The following is a 14,884-nucleotide window of genomic DNA, read 5'->3' as shown; positions in this document are numbered from 1 at the left end:
GTGATCTGGAGAATAATTGTTGGCTCGACTCGCCGTTAAACGTTTGAACTCTCCCCTTTTTCTCCTCACGGGATCTCAGGCAGTTGTTTTTAACAGGGAACCCAGCATGGTAACTATTACTGCCTTCTTCAGCTCCACTTTAAACAGGATCTTAACAACCCCATGGCCGTTACTGAACTGATACTTAAGCTCAAATGAAAGTAGCATTTACAGTCTGGTGTGATTTACGCCTCATGCTCTGTTCACTAATTAGCGCTGTACGTACAGCCAACCGTCTCAACCGTGACGTTTATTTTTCTTGTTGTTGAAAAGTTTGTAAAATGTAGGTTTTTATTTTATCCTCAACAAAAAATGTCAACAAAAGTTGAAGGAACCTCCTGAATGAAGATTTCATGTCTCTTTCACAGATTATTGGGCGAGTCAATGCAGATCCAGACTACTTACCCCGAGCCATAGACTTTGGCCTGAACGTCAATGGATTCCTGGAGCATTATTACCCTCCAGATTGCCCCCGCGCTTTCTTCCCCCTGGCTGTCCTGTGCTGTGACCTGGATCCTGAGAAACGGTGCGAATACATTCCACTTCACTCTAATTTTTTAGCCTTTTATTTTTTCAGCTAAAACCCCTGTAGAATGGTGTAAATGTAAACGAGGCGGTTTCTCATGGCTTTCTGCTGCCCGAGTGTCTGATCACGGTGATAACGCACTAAAGACACCCTGTTGTATGTTCGACTCACAATTTCTTTTTGCTTTTAGTCAACAAAGGCTAGTAATCAGAAGCTTGATGAAGATTGAGTATGCATGTTATGCATGTAATGCATGGTATAATATGTATATTATAAAAAACAAACTTTTGTGAGGAAGCTGTTTCTTGCTGTTCTAGAACAATACCGTTGTGACGCACTGGTGCTACTGATATTTTCTCTTGCTGTTCAATTCCCATTAATCCCAAACTAAAGACACATCGTACGTCTTATCAGTTTTCAGTTACGTTTATATATGTGGAATAAGTTATTTTCTGTTTTTCTCTCACAGACCTGCTTTTGTGAAGCTGGAGGAATGGCTTGAAAAGCTAAAGATGCACTTGGACATGCGTTTCTCACTGGTTTCTGAGCTGGAGCAGGTCCATCTAGACTTCTGGCAGAAGCATCCACCTGAGGAGAACAAGCTGCCCACTCATCGAGAGCAGACGGAATAGCCAATCAGGGTCTGATCTCATGGTGTTCATTCCCAATGTTGTGAAAAACCCGCTGGCTAAGGAGTGCTTGGGCGACGGAGCAGGTCCGTGTTATTGGACTGGCATTCGGTAATGTTCTCTTCGTAACTGGAGGTCCGTAGCAGGATTTGGAGCACATTCTGTGGAAATTTTGGTGGGTTTTGAAGAATCGTTCTTCTGAACTGCAGGGCATCATTCCTCTACCGTCACTGTCACTTTAGCTTCTCCAGCATCTCATCAGAGTTCTTGACATCCACTATACACCTCTGAACTGAATTCTCAATGTCATGGATAGTTACGAAATATTATATTCATCTACTTTTCATTTGAATCGTGTAAAAAGGACCCGTTTTCTAAAGACGCCATGTTCTGCAAGCCAAATAAGAAAGAAAGGCGTGTTTGTAAATGATCCGTTCTTCTGTCCCGCTTGTTGTTGGGCAGTGAACGCGAGATCAAACCGACTCTTCTGAGATGAATGAGTTTGTACAGAATGCTTCCCTTTAGTTTCGTCTTTCAATCCTTGTAGCTTTGACAATGTTTAGTCTACAACAGGGGCGTCAAACTCCTTTCGTATAACGGACCGCGATGCACTTCATAAGCCGACCGAACCGATAACATCATCAGCAACCTTCTAAATGTGTCAATTTAATCTGAACAGAAAATAGATAAACATCTGGTAATTAATTAGAAAAAAAAAACAATTCTAATGATGGTTTTACCATTCTGTGCCTTGCATGAGTATTTACCATCCTTGTAATCATTTTTTTATGTCTTACAACCCAAAACTATTGCATTTTGGGTGAGATCGGGGAATTTTTTTATTTTTTTTTTAAAAACAAATCAAACTATGGTTGCATAAGTATTCGCTCCCATGGCTATGAAACCCCTAAATGACTCATGATTCATTATGATTCATGGTTACAGCTTTCTAACGAACGATTACGTGTCTTTAGCACATTTTAATGTAGCTACATTTATGACCATGAGTTTAATACAGTATTTTACACATTTTCTCATTCGGTTATGGTCCGTGAAAGATGATTTAATGTAAAACGCACATTAGGGTATATATGTGTGACATATGTTTGACTCCCCTGATGTAAAACAAGGTACACTTTTCTTTAGGTACATTATACTGTCTCTACCCCTAAGGTGAGACCCTAAACATAGTGTATATACCTAATTACTTATTGTACATCTTTTACATTGTACAGACATTATTTTCTATACAGTTATGACATTGCCATATTTTTCTTGGCCTGTGGGTTGAAATGAAAGACTGAGAGACTTTCTTTCCATTCGTAACAGGGATATGTGTCCTATAGATCTTTAAATAGGTGTCCGGGTCTTTTTCTTTTCTTTTCTTTAAATGCCTGGCTTTGTTGAGTGTTTTATTTGCTCATAATCTATTTTATTTAGTTTGTAATATTACACACTGTAACATTTGGATTTCACAATCAGGTGCAGAAACATCGTTCGGTCGAGGTGACGACAGGTTCACGATCGACTTCCGTGTAAGAATCAGGATGGTGTTTAAATATATATATATATATATATATATATATATATATATATATATAAGAAAAGAAAATGAATCTGTTCCAACGCCACTCTTGTGGCTTTTGTCCTTTGCCGCCTCAGTGATGTTTGCCTGCGTCTCACTAGTATGTGAAACTCCCTATGGGAGACGTCCTGTTTACATGAACTCGCTGCCTGTAAATATGTCTGTTTATGTGGTCAAACTCAGCTATTTTCCTTGTTCCTCTTTCACCGCTCGTCCCGTCAGGGATCGGCTGCACGGTGCCTCGGCTGCACGAGGGATCCTCCACAAATTTGGCTGTTCTTCTAACTCAGAATATGCTTTTCTGGAAGTAAACAGAGCGGAGGACTGTGTGCAGATAGCAGTCGCAGGCCAACAGATGTAAAAAGAAATCTTTTATGTACAGAACCACAAAAAGTTTTGTATAGATTTTCCACTGATTTTCATTTGCACTAAATACGGAAACAGCGCAGAAGAAAACCGGCGCTTTTTTCCTTTCCTAATGGTTACAGAAAAATGGATCATGTTCTGATTCTTATATGAATAAAAAGACACCGAAAGTCTTTTTGTAAAAAAAAAAAAAAATGGAGAAGAAAGAAAGAAAAAAAGTCAGTCCTGGTAAACATTTTTCAGTCGCAAATAAGTGTGAGATACTTTGCAAGCGGTGTGTGTGTGTCCATGTGTGAGGCATCTACTGTACATAAGACATTACATTCATGACCATGTAAGAAATCTCTTTACACTTTGTCCTTCTCCTGATGCACTACTGTACGTTGTGTCACGTAAAGGGAGATCGTAGGCCAGCTATATTTTTCCGTTTATTGATTATATTCTATATACTTTTTTTTTTTGCTGAAACCTATGAAAGCCATATTTTCCCTTGATGGGACTTGGCATCATGTCGTAATAAGCCAGAGTGTGTGAAAATGCTCACATTTACTACATGTAAAATACTGTAGAATATGCAATAGTAGAAGAGAAAAGAAAAACAAAATAATCATAAATATACATTTCTGGGTCATTTGAATTCTGTGGCTGTTTTAATACATCATCATGATATTTCAGTACTGAAACTGTAAGCATTTCTTTGGAGTTTATTACACAGGGGTTTGGAGCCTGTGGGCTCTTTGCTGCCTAAAGAAAGATCCTTTGTGAAAGATGTTGTGTTTTATAACGACTGCTTAATCGTACTATGTCATTTTCACTGAATGCTGCTTCACCTCCATTGAAAGCACTTAATGTCCTAGTCTAGTATTGAACCTCGATAGTCTAGCTCAGGGCATCATCACAAAAAAAAAACAAGTTATTACTCATATTAGTATTACACTTAAAGTACAGTAAAATACAGAACATGCACGCTTGGCTCTTCAACAATACACAATATATACAGCAAAGTGTACTTTTTGATCCATGTGACAGTGTATGGCATGTAATCTGGATGTTTCACCTTTGTCAAGCATGATGACTGTGAGCTTATATGTGCGAATGCTGCAGCAGTCCTTCTTTGCAAAGGATCGTTTTACCTCCGAATATTGCTGTGCCTTTGTTTTAAGCTAGCCTTGCCAACGAATTGCAGAGCATTTAGAATTTTATTTTTATTTTAAGCCTGACCAATTTGATTTTATGTCATTTCTGATCTGTTAATACGAGTCTTCCTGTTGCTTTCTATATTTATGCTGTATTCTCCATATATTCATTGTCCAGTTTGGTATTTAGTTTTATGAATTTTTTGTGCTTTGTTTTAATTTAATATTCGTACACAAGCTGTGAAAAAAAAACATATTCTGCACTTTAAAATTCTGGCCATAAAAATCCAAGGAGTCAACTATATTTGATTGCAGCTGGAATAAAACTGCCGCTCCTTAACTGTTAATACTGTGTTTGGTGGTGTTTTTTTCCTCAATTAACATAATGAAATATGATAAACTGAGCTAACATCAAAACAGCTTCATCCCATCATACAACTGATGTAGTCAGAACTACAGATGATAATTTTGCCTGTACAAGTAGGAGGTGTGTTATATAATACGTAAGCTAAGTAAAGACGCTAAGACTATATCATTCTACATGCTAACAATCTAGTGGCACTTAGCAGAATGCAAAAACTAGTTAGCTCCCAAACAATAGGTTCCCTCAGGAGACTCATTATGTCAGTACTGCAAATAATTACCTGTAAATAACTATAATAAAAAAATAATAAAGGCCATCGTTGACCTTTGACTGATTAAGCTTGATCAGGGGGATTTTGTGAGAGTTAATAAAGGTTTAGCATACACACAGTTCTAGAAGATTTAAACAACATTGACAAATATATAATATAAGGCTATATATGTAGTTATATATCAAGTTTCATGCTAGATTTAAACCATCTATCAAAGGAAACTGAACAAAAGGACTGTAATTAGTCAGTACCGGTGACAACGGGTCCCGATTCCGTAGTGACTCTTTCACAAAGATTAAATTCTTGATGTAGAAATATTTGCTACAACTTTACATTTACAGCATTTGGCAGACACCCTTAACCAGAGCGACTTACATTATCTCATTTTTTATACAGCTAAGCAATTGAGGGTTAAGGGCCTTGCTCAAGGGCTTAACAGTGGCAGCTTGGTGGACCTGGGATCGTACTCACAACCTTCCGATTGGTAGCCAAACACCTTAACCACTAGGCTATCACATGCCTAAATACAGAAATACATTTACACCTGTTTCCTAGAAACCAATATTTCACTCATGGGCCATATAGCCAAGATATTGTAAGAATATCCACGAACCATCCTATCTTCAATTACTGAAAACAAAATAAAAAGATTGTCAGGGTATAAAACCTCTCAGACTCCAGACATGAACGCTTTCATATCCCGACAATGTTACGGCGTAATGTGATAGCATTATCTCTGTCTCCTTTCAGTCACGGTGACTCTGGCCAATCCAGTCCACTGTTGAGGTCATGTATACAGAAGAGGGCAGATCGCACTGCACTCACAGTTACGCTGCCTGTTATGTTTTATCACATGTCTCAGAGGAAACCGGTGATAACCTTCACAGGTTGGTGGTTGTTATGGAGAGCTGGCTGCTGGGTAAAATATATCCTGGACTAAATTAATGAGAAAAGTAAAACCAGCAGCTCTGTGGTGCCAGAAGCTCCCTGGTTCAATCCTGGGCCCAGTTTAGTTGTGTGTGTGTGAAGCTCCCTGGTTCAATCCTTGGCCCAGTTTATTTGTGTGTGTGTGAAGCTCCCTGGTTCAATCCTGGGCCCAGTTTAGTTGTGTGTGTGAAGCTCCCTGGTTCAATCCTTGGCCCAGTTTATTTGTGTGTGTGTGAAGCTCCCTGGTTCAATCCTGGGCCCAGTTTAGTTGTGTGTGTGTGTGAAGCTCCCTGGTTCAATCCTTGGCCCAGTTTATTTGTGTGTGTGTGAAGCTCCCTGGTTCAATCCTGGGCCCAGTTTAGTTGTGTGTGTGTGAAGCTCCCTGGTTCAATCCTTGGCCCAGTTTATTTGTGTGTGTGTGAAGCTCCCTGGTTCAATCCTGGGCCCAGTTTAGTTGTGTGTGTTTGCTGTGACAGTGTAAAGTTTAAACTAAACTGATCTGGATGTGATTGTGTGTGTGTGTGGATGGTGACATGAGATGGACTTTAACAGTCTCCTGCTTTACTCCATGTGTAATAGGGATCTAATTTATACGGGATAAATGGTCAGAATTATCTGATTGTTATTATTATCATGATATACAGTGGGTTTTTTTTCTCTCCTTACATGAATAATGAAGTAAAAAAAAATCGGTGTAACTTTAAAATGATTCTTATTTAGATCTTAATTAATATAAACGTCACCTTTAAAAGGAGCCTGACGCGGGTTCGCGCAGCGCGTGCACGCGCGCTTGTTGTTATCCTGGCCGTGACGCTGCTCGTGTCCGCCAATAGCGCGCGGCGCTGCGTTTAAAGCGCCAGGTCGAGTCACGCGCACTCAGTCAGCAGCGCGAGACGCGTACAGAGTGTCGTGGAGCTTTGTGGTGTTGAGTCTCGTGCATCTTCACCGTCGGGGTTTAGTACCACAGGGATATTGTTCCAAGCCCGTACACGTGGAAAGTGACATATAAAACAGCGCTGACAGATATGGAGAATTCGTCCCTCACCGGTCGGTTCAGGACTCCAGTGTTCAGCCACGGTGAGTGACGCGCACACGTGTGTGACGTGTTGTGCCTGGAGCACATGCAGCTTCACTCTGATGGATGCACTAATGATGCCCCATACACGCATGATGCATGACTTAAACCACATGACATCATTTCACATGAGTGTGTTTTTACCTTCAGTCGCACTGTCACTGTCAGATAAGGTGCCTGATCACGTATCAGCACATACACACGTCATTTATTGTGTTGTTTCTGTCTGTTCTGCATGTCTGATGTCTTGTTTTTAATATATGAGTGATTGTGCATGAACACCGAGCTTCAGTCTTTAGTCCATCTGCAAGGTAACATGACAGCTGTAGTAATCAGACCTCACACAAACAGTCTTGTGTTGTTTTGACTGAATATTCCAGGACTTTCTGGTGTAAAATAGAGTGCACGGTTTCGTCAGACCTCACTATATATAGAATACACGGATTGAAGTGCTTTTTGTTGAACGGGGGACGATTCCCAGAGCAGAGACCCAAAATAATCCAGCAGTCGTGATCTCTCATAGTTGTACATTTCCACAGGGGACGACGCATTCTTGTGTGCTGCGTTTCTTTTAGCGCTGACATTTTTTTTTGGAGCCTCTGAAGGCTCCTGACTTCCATGTATTTCTTCCAGCTGACACTGAAGAGCAAACGTGACGAGCTACGTTACATCCAAGCGCATGCCTGTGAGAGGTGTGCGAAAGCTCCTATGACACTAATGACAGATCTCAATTCAGGTCAAGATGTCGTACAGGTAAAGGTGTGTCAGCTCTTGTTCTAATAAGAAGTTCCATTGATTAGAGCTCATAAGACAATGGTGAAGACGCCCTGATTGGGGCATTGAGTTCTCTTTGAGCTACGTGTCTCTACATTGACTAATTGGCTGCACACAAACTCAGAATGCTCTCTGTTTTGCTCTTTAGGTTTTGCCATGAGTTTATCCTCTTCAATATGTGCTCAGGGTTTTTTCCGAAATAACAAACAGCAACAATGACGTGGTAGTTTAACACGGATTAACACTGAGGTTCTGAACTCGTGTCATTTGTGATCACTTTAACAAATTGGATGATCAATACTTCATATACCTGTGATTTATACTTCTCTAAAACATCAACAGAGTTCAACAGTCTTATAATATACAATATACAAGCCTATGAAGAAAATAATGGTGGGCAATTTAATTAGAATGAAACTGAATTGTTTTCACTACGTTTCAATGCTAAAAAAAAATAAAAAAAGGTTGTGGGTTCGAGTCTCCGGCTGGCAATACCACGACTGAGGTGCCCTTGAGCAAGGCACTGAACCCCCCCAACTGCTCCCCGGTCGCCGCAGCATAAATGGCTACCCACTGCTCCGGGTGTGTGTTCACGGTGTGTGTGTGCACTTTGGATGGGTTAAATGCAGAGAACGAATTCTTAGTATGGGTCACCGTACTTAGCCGTATGTCCCGTCACTTTTGTTTTGTTTCTTTTCCTGATCAGTACTTCACTCCCTTTAGTTCATATTTACAGAATTCTTACTACTCATGACAGTCTTTGTCATCAAGTCATGCTCATTCTGCACCGATGTCCCTGAAACGGTACAGCAGGGTGTGTGCTGTTTAAAATATGCCTCTGTACAATGTTCATTTCATTTATTCTACCTCCAGTAAGTACTTTCTCTTAGTGTAACTGCAGAACAACATGTTTGATGGCTGCGCCTGGGATAGAATACAGATCCTTTGTGTTTCCACAACTGAGCAGCTGCACACTGGCCTATGATCACACTGATGTACACTGCCAAGTGTCTGCTGGAGAGATGTACAGCACTCTGTCACTGGACTCAGCAGTGGGAATGTACAGTATTCTCTGGAGTGATGCTTTACGCTTCTCTATCTGACAGTCTAGGTTTGTAGATGCCAGGAGAACATTACCTACTGAAAGGCTTTGTGCCATCAGTAAAGTTTAGTGGCTGAGGGTTGATTCAATTCAGTTCAATTTTATATGGATAGCGCTTTTAACTCCTGACTCACTGAGATGATATGAGGAAGAAACATTGAGAGGAACCAAACTCCTTACTGTAACTGTACACTGTATGGTCAAGTGCGACTGTGTATCCCAGATGTGTGTGTGTGTGTGTGTGTGTGTGTGTATAAGAATTCTGAATTTATTATAGTTTTATCCTAAGTTCCTTTTTGCTGAAGCCAGAAAATGTTCAGTGACTGAGACCCAAACACAGCAACAGCAGTCACCCTCCATGGTCTCCAAGTGACACTATAATGTCATGATCCGGGGCTAATATGTTTGCCCCAAAGTTTCACTAGTAAACTGTAATATTAATGCTACAGCAAAGACGCTTCATCCGATTTTATTCTACCAGTGTTGTGTCCATGGACATGGTTTGATCGGTTTTAGGGGCAGAAGGGCAACTCTATATTAATGCCCTTGTTCGAATGGGATGTTGAACAAGCTCATATCGGTGTTCGATGCCCAGCTGTCCACATACTTTTGTCTTTTTCAATTTTGATTCTAAAGAAATGATCCTGAGACAACATCTAGCTTGGGTAAAAAAGTTTAAAGTCCATATTTGCGAATGTTCTCTGAATTGTTACGGAATGATGGATAAATTTCCAGCATTAAAACTTTAGAGAAAGTCGGCATGGTTTTGACACAAAGTTGAAGCCTGTCTGCTAAAACCATAAATTTATATTTTCCTGTTCAGTTCTTTCCGTTTCAATCTAGCCAGCAAACCTCTGATGAAAATAAAATGATAGCTTTTACTTCTCTGACAAATTCTTATTATTTCTCTTTTTAACCACTATGATGGTCGGTGTTTGTATCATGCACATTTATCTCCTACAGTACATGTCCTGAGAAGTTCAGCTGTGGAAATGATTACGAATCATTCAAGATGTGAAGAGTCAAGACAGCATTAAGTGTGAATCATGTGGTGCGACTGTGGCCTGATCGTCGGCTAAAGTGACTTTCATATTATTTCAGAACAAAATCTTTCATTTCATAATCACATGAACATTTATGATGTTCCTGGCAACATTACATGGATGTAAACATTCAAGACAAAATGACTTTTTTTTAAATATTTCATTTCACTATCTTAGAAAAGATGAACATTTTTTCAACTATATCATAAAAAGACATTTTTTGGGGATGGACTCATGCAGGCCAAAAACACCCATTTTTATAGGTAACAGTGACATAGAAAGAAATTGTGACATTTTATTCCCGACTCTGGTAGCGATGTTTCCTTCATTTGCTATAATTAAAGCCTTCGTTCTCTGGCTTCTGCTACAATTTCCGCATCTTATTTTGTCTCATAACATCATTTGGCGTATATTACTTAAATTAACATACCATTGGTTTTCCCCATCATATAACGCTCCAGGTCTCCTTACACACAATTTAAATGGATGCGCAAAAACTATGTGCAGATTCTCCGCAAATGAAGCTTATAAACTATTTGTAATAATGTGAGATTATTTTTTTTATTCAAGTTTGTTGTTTTTTATCAGAATTGAATAACGTGTGTACTAAAGATTTAAATTGTGTTTAAAAGTTTAAATTGAGATTCACACAGTTTTAATCCTGATTGAATTTTCAACTTTCAGCAATAATTTAGTTCACTTCAGTTCACTTAAATGAATCAAATCATTTAACTGATACCTGAAATGTAGTGAAAGCAGAGGGGACATTTAGAAAACATCAGAAAGAGCCAATAATGCACAGAAAATGCGAAAAGTGTCTGCGATGTCGTGATGTCTGAAGTCCAGCTGAAACAACAGTTGGGAGTGAGGGAGTAGTGTTGGAGAGGTTGGAAGGGATTGTGGTGCACATTCCTCAGAGTTCGGTATCCCACGTCCTTCTCTGTTGTTTCCTCCTCTTCCTCCGCCTTGATGCTCAGATCCTTGTGTTTGTAGTTGTCAGGAGTGAAGAAGGGAATTAATATTTATAAAGCGGTCTGGTGGTGATGCAGGACGACAGAACGCTTTCAAGATGTGTTTTAATTGTTTACGTTATTTTACGGAGTCGGCTCTTTTGAACTAGCTGTTAAATTGATTCATCGATGGATTTGACTCTTGACTGTTGTGACTAATCTGAACACTGAGGTTTTTAACCAAACCCCCAGTTACACTAAATTTTCTTGAGCACCACTATGGCATCAAGAGTAAAGTTTGAGCAACTTATTAACTGATTAGTCATTCGTAATTAGTTCATGGCTGTATATAAGACAGTTGTCTTGTTTTGATTTGTTTTAACATCGCTTTAATTGTTAGAGAAACCTTTCTCTTTCTCAGCCATATTCAAGTGCTACATACAGTGATGGTTTCTGTATAAAAAGAAAAACATTGAACTGTGGCCAGTTTTTAAGAGAACTGCCAGTTAACAAGCCGAAGGTCAGTAGTGTCGTACGTTTGTCTCCTATTTAGAAGTGATTTCATTTTAAAATTTCATTTTGAATGGAGGTTTGTTATATGGATGGATGGAGGGAGGGAGGGAGGGAGGGAGGGAGGGATGACCTCTAAAAATTATGAAATTATGAAATGCTCTCAATGCAGGATGTCATATTTCCTTATTGTTTTAGAATTTGCCTTTCTCCTAAACACGCACGCACACACACACACACACACACACACACACATTCAAAATAGATACTAAGGTGTGAACAACTGGTTTCACTGAAATCCAGTTTAAACTAATTGTTGTAAAAGCTGTTGAATTCTTCATATACTTGCATAATAAAGCAGTTTATATAATACAGTGACAGTGAGAACAATCACCAGAAGCAGAAATTACATATTTATAATGATATACAAATATAATTAATATTATTTTTCTTATTTGGAAATCTGTTTTTGTTTTGGTGAATAATTTATACAATAATTAATGCTTCTCGCTCTCTCTCTTTCTGTCTCTCTCTCTCTCTCTCTCTCTCTCTCTCTGTCTCTCTCTTTCTCTCTCTCTGTCTGTCTCTCTCTCTGTCTCTCTCTCTCTCTCTCTCTCTGTGTCTCTCTATCTCTCTCTCTCTCTCTCTCTCTGTGTCTCTCTCTCTCTCTGTCTCTCTCTCTCTCTTTCTCTCTCTTTCTCTCTCTCTCTCTTTCTCTCTCTCTCTCTCCATATGCCTTGGATGCACATTGGATTCTGGATCTAATGGATTCACCTTCATACCCTTTAACATTATCAGGGACAGATGAAGAGGTAAGTTCAATTTCACTTCTCACCTGTTTTTTTTTTTTTTAATAGGTGTGGATAGTTTACATCTCGACACCAAAGAAAGAGACATTTTTAGAGACATGGCAATCAAAGTCGTCCTCATTCCTGACATTACTCTACATTACTGGGCTGGGTTTCCAGCGTGGCCGGTATTTCTTGTTTCACAAAGCACCACAGATTTCAGTGACTCTGGCAGGTCATATTCACCACATGAAAGAATTCAGCATTCAGTTTTGTAGTTCAATATTTGTCTTGTCATGGCTTTTCGTATTGGATGCTGAGAACTGGTTAAAAAACACATTAGAAGTACAATATTAGTGTTTTTTTTTTTTATTTTCTTAATGCACTTTTGCTTGGTGTAGTACACAGTTGTGGAGCATGAGCCCTTATCTGAGTCTGTTCTAAGTTGAGATGAGCTGAAAGGTTAAACGATGTGGCGTCTGGTTGCTCGATGTGGTCGTCACAGTCAGCTGTGTTTGGACTCACCAACATGTCACCAAACAAAGCAGATAAACAGTTTGTTGAGTGTCAAAATCAGTTTTGCAAGTGTGACAAAACGAAACCTTTCTCAAACCGCATTCCATGCCCTCGCGTCACGTCGGAAAATAAAACTTAACAAGGTTTTCTTTTTTTCACTGGCACGTAACGTGTGCATGCAACGATCTCTTTTCCATCTGCCCTTTTACTTAAGTAAAAGTGCTTTAGTGGAAAATGCACTTAAACCACTCTGGAGAAATGTATTAACATTTCATCATTACAGCTCTTCTGCTACTCTATAGGTTGCAATTCACTGCAGTTCAGAAAACATGTAACAGGAAAATATATCAGAAGTATTACTTTCTCCTCAGAATGTTGTTAGCGTTAGCGAGGCTAAGCTCTTCCTGAAAAAACGGTCCCTGTCATATTACACATCAGTATTTGGTTTTATTTTATCAGATTTTATGCTGTTAACAAATGTCTTAAGGGGTAGGGATCATTTTGTAAGACCTAAAGCTATAAAAAACACATTATCTTTGGAATTATGACGTTAATATAGAAATGTGAGCAAATGCTGTGATCCGCTGAAACAGTGATGTATAATTACTATAACGACATACTCGTATTTTACGGCAACTTATTTTTATATTTGTGTTTCCTTCAATTCGCAAAATAAGGAGTCTCAAATGTCGCAAATGTCCACCCAAAAACAGTGACATCAGTGTTTTAGCAGTTTTAGCAGCTTGCACCCACAGTAACCAGAAATATGAATTATCTCCTTTATTTTGCTCAGAAGTCCTTGTCAGTCTGAAGTCCAGGTCGTTCCTCTGTGGCTTGTGGCTGGCCGACTGTTACGTCTCGTCTCCAAACCCGTGCCTGTGACACGAGGTCTTGTGCTATGGCTATAGTTAGAGTTTATTAGTCTATCAGCAAAGTGCAGGGTTTTTATTTATGTGTTTATTCACGGTTCATCTGTTTCCTTCATTTCTTGTTTTATTAAAGCGAGTTACGAGACTCATTCAAACCATACATGCTACTGTTTCAGCTCAAGAAGCCATTTCTTACCTTCATCAGGGGTCCAAGCACTTGAGCTCTTTTTGATTCTTTGCTTACTTTTTTGTTCATTGAAATTCAGATGCCTTGTTTTTGTTTTTTTTTTGTTTTTGTTTTTTATCCAAGTTCTAAAGTTTAAGAGCCTTACAAATCTTGTAGGATTTGATAACATTATGTAAAATAATCTATCTGCAAAGACCTTTTTTGGGTCCAAGCATTAAATTGTTTGGGAATCGTGGAACCAAACACTAAAGTTTCAGGTTCCCACATCAGGTGAGAAGTTATTTTATTGCTAAAAGGTGTCTCAAAAACCAAAAAATATTAATTCGATGTAGAACCTGCCGGACTCCTATTTATTTATTTATTTATTTATTTATTTATTTATTTATTTATTTATTTATTCTCTTTCCAGTGAATTTTTCCCAGTCATTAAATTCACTGACACTTTTTTAAATGTTTAAAACGGACAACAGTTTCAACACAATCCCCACCTTCATGGAGGAGCCTCGTGGCTTGTGGACTCCACCGATTTGGCATGTTCTACTTGGCATTTCTCAGTGTGTGTCTCTGGGAAGTGCCTGGTGCTCCATCCAGTGATTGCTACCTTGTAGTCAGATGTTTCTGGTAAAACGCTTCTGGTTAAAAATACAAACCGAGAAGAAAAATACACCCTCACAGCCTCCCTGGATGACACAATGTTTGTCCCATGCTTATACATTATAGATATTTTTTGCTAAAAGTGAAACAATAGAAGTCAAAATTATGTTTAAACTGCTGATCAGTGGTTGTACTGAAATTAGCTTTCTATTTCTATGCTACAAAGACAGCTTTACACGTTATTTAAGGTTTAGAAGTCATTTGGTAAAACCAGAGTCATTGATGTTTGTGCTGCCTGCCTGTCTGTCTGCCTGTCTGTCTTTTGAGTTTTGGTGCTTGTTTCGCGTTTTACACAAAATAGCTGCCTTTAGCTTTGGTATAAAACATATGCTGGATATCTCCAACAAAACCTACATTTGTCAGAGTTGGCAAATCGCTGTGGAATTCAGTTTAGAAACAATGGACATTGTCTCAAAGCAGGTTTATAGAATATAAGAGATGTAGAACAAAAAGTTCCAAGATTTAATATTTTAGAGCTATATTTACATTTATTTGTATTTTTCCCTTTTTGAACAGAATCTAACACTTGAGCTCATGTTTTTATGGGAAAACGATCACTTTCATCTTGGGCCA

General features: G+C 38.9%; 2 protein-coding genes across 5 annotated transcripts in view; both read left to right on the top strand.

The window, feature by feature from the left end:
• Positions 1-4,628, top strand: part of limk1a (LIM domain kinase 1a) — a 39,114-nt gene extending 34,486 nt beyond the window's left edge. For all 4 annotated transcript variants that reach the window (XM_060875557.1, XM_060875559.1, XM_060875558.1 and 1 more), the window contains 2 exons: positions 408-565; positions 1,035-4,628. In XM_060875557.1, the coding sequence (XP_060731540.1) occupies positions 408-565; positions 1,035-1,197 (321 nt within the window). In that variant the 3' untranslated portion in view covers positions 1,198-4,628. The remainder of the gene's footprint in view (positions 1-407; positions 566-1,034) is intronic.
• A 2,044-nt stretch (positions 4,629-6,672) lies between these two features.
• The window catches only part of septin4b (septin 4b), a 45,662-nt gene continuing 37,450 nt past the window's right edge, over positions 6,673-14,884 (top strand). The window contains exons 1-2 of the mRNA XM_060875554.1: positions 6,673-6,920; positions 12,096-12,109. Coding sequence (XP_060731537.1) covers positions 6,869-6,920; positions 12,096-12,109 — 66 coding nt within the window. The 5' untranslated portion in view covers positions 6,673-6,868. The remainder of the gene's footprint in view (positions 6,921-12,095; positions 12,110-14,884) is intronic.

Source organism: Tachysurus vachellii, chromosome 1 (genome assembly GCF_030014155.1).
Source record: "Tachysurus vachellii isolate PV-2020 chromosome 1, HZAU_Pvac_v1, whole genome shotgun sequence".
Lineage (NCBI taxonomy): Eukaryota > Metazoa > Chordata > Actinopteri > Siluriformes > Bagridae > Tachysurus > Tachysurus vachellii.
The sequence above is the reverse complement of the archived record's forward strand: the minus strand, read 5'-3'. Positions and strand labels throughout refer to the sequence as shown.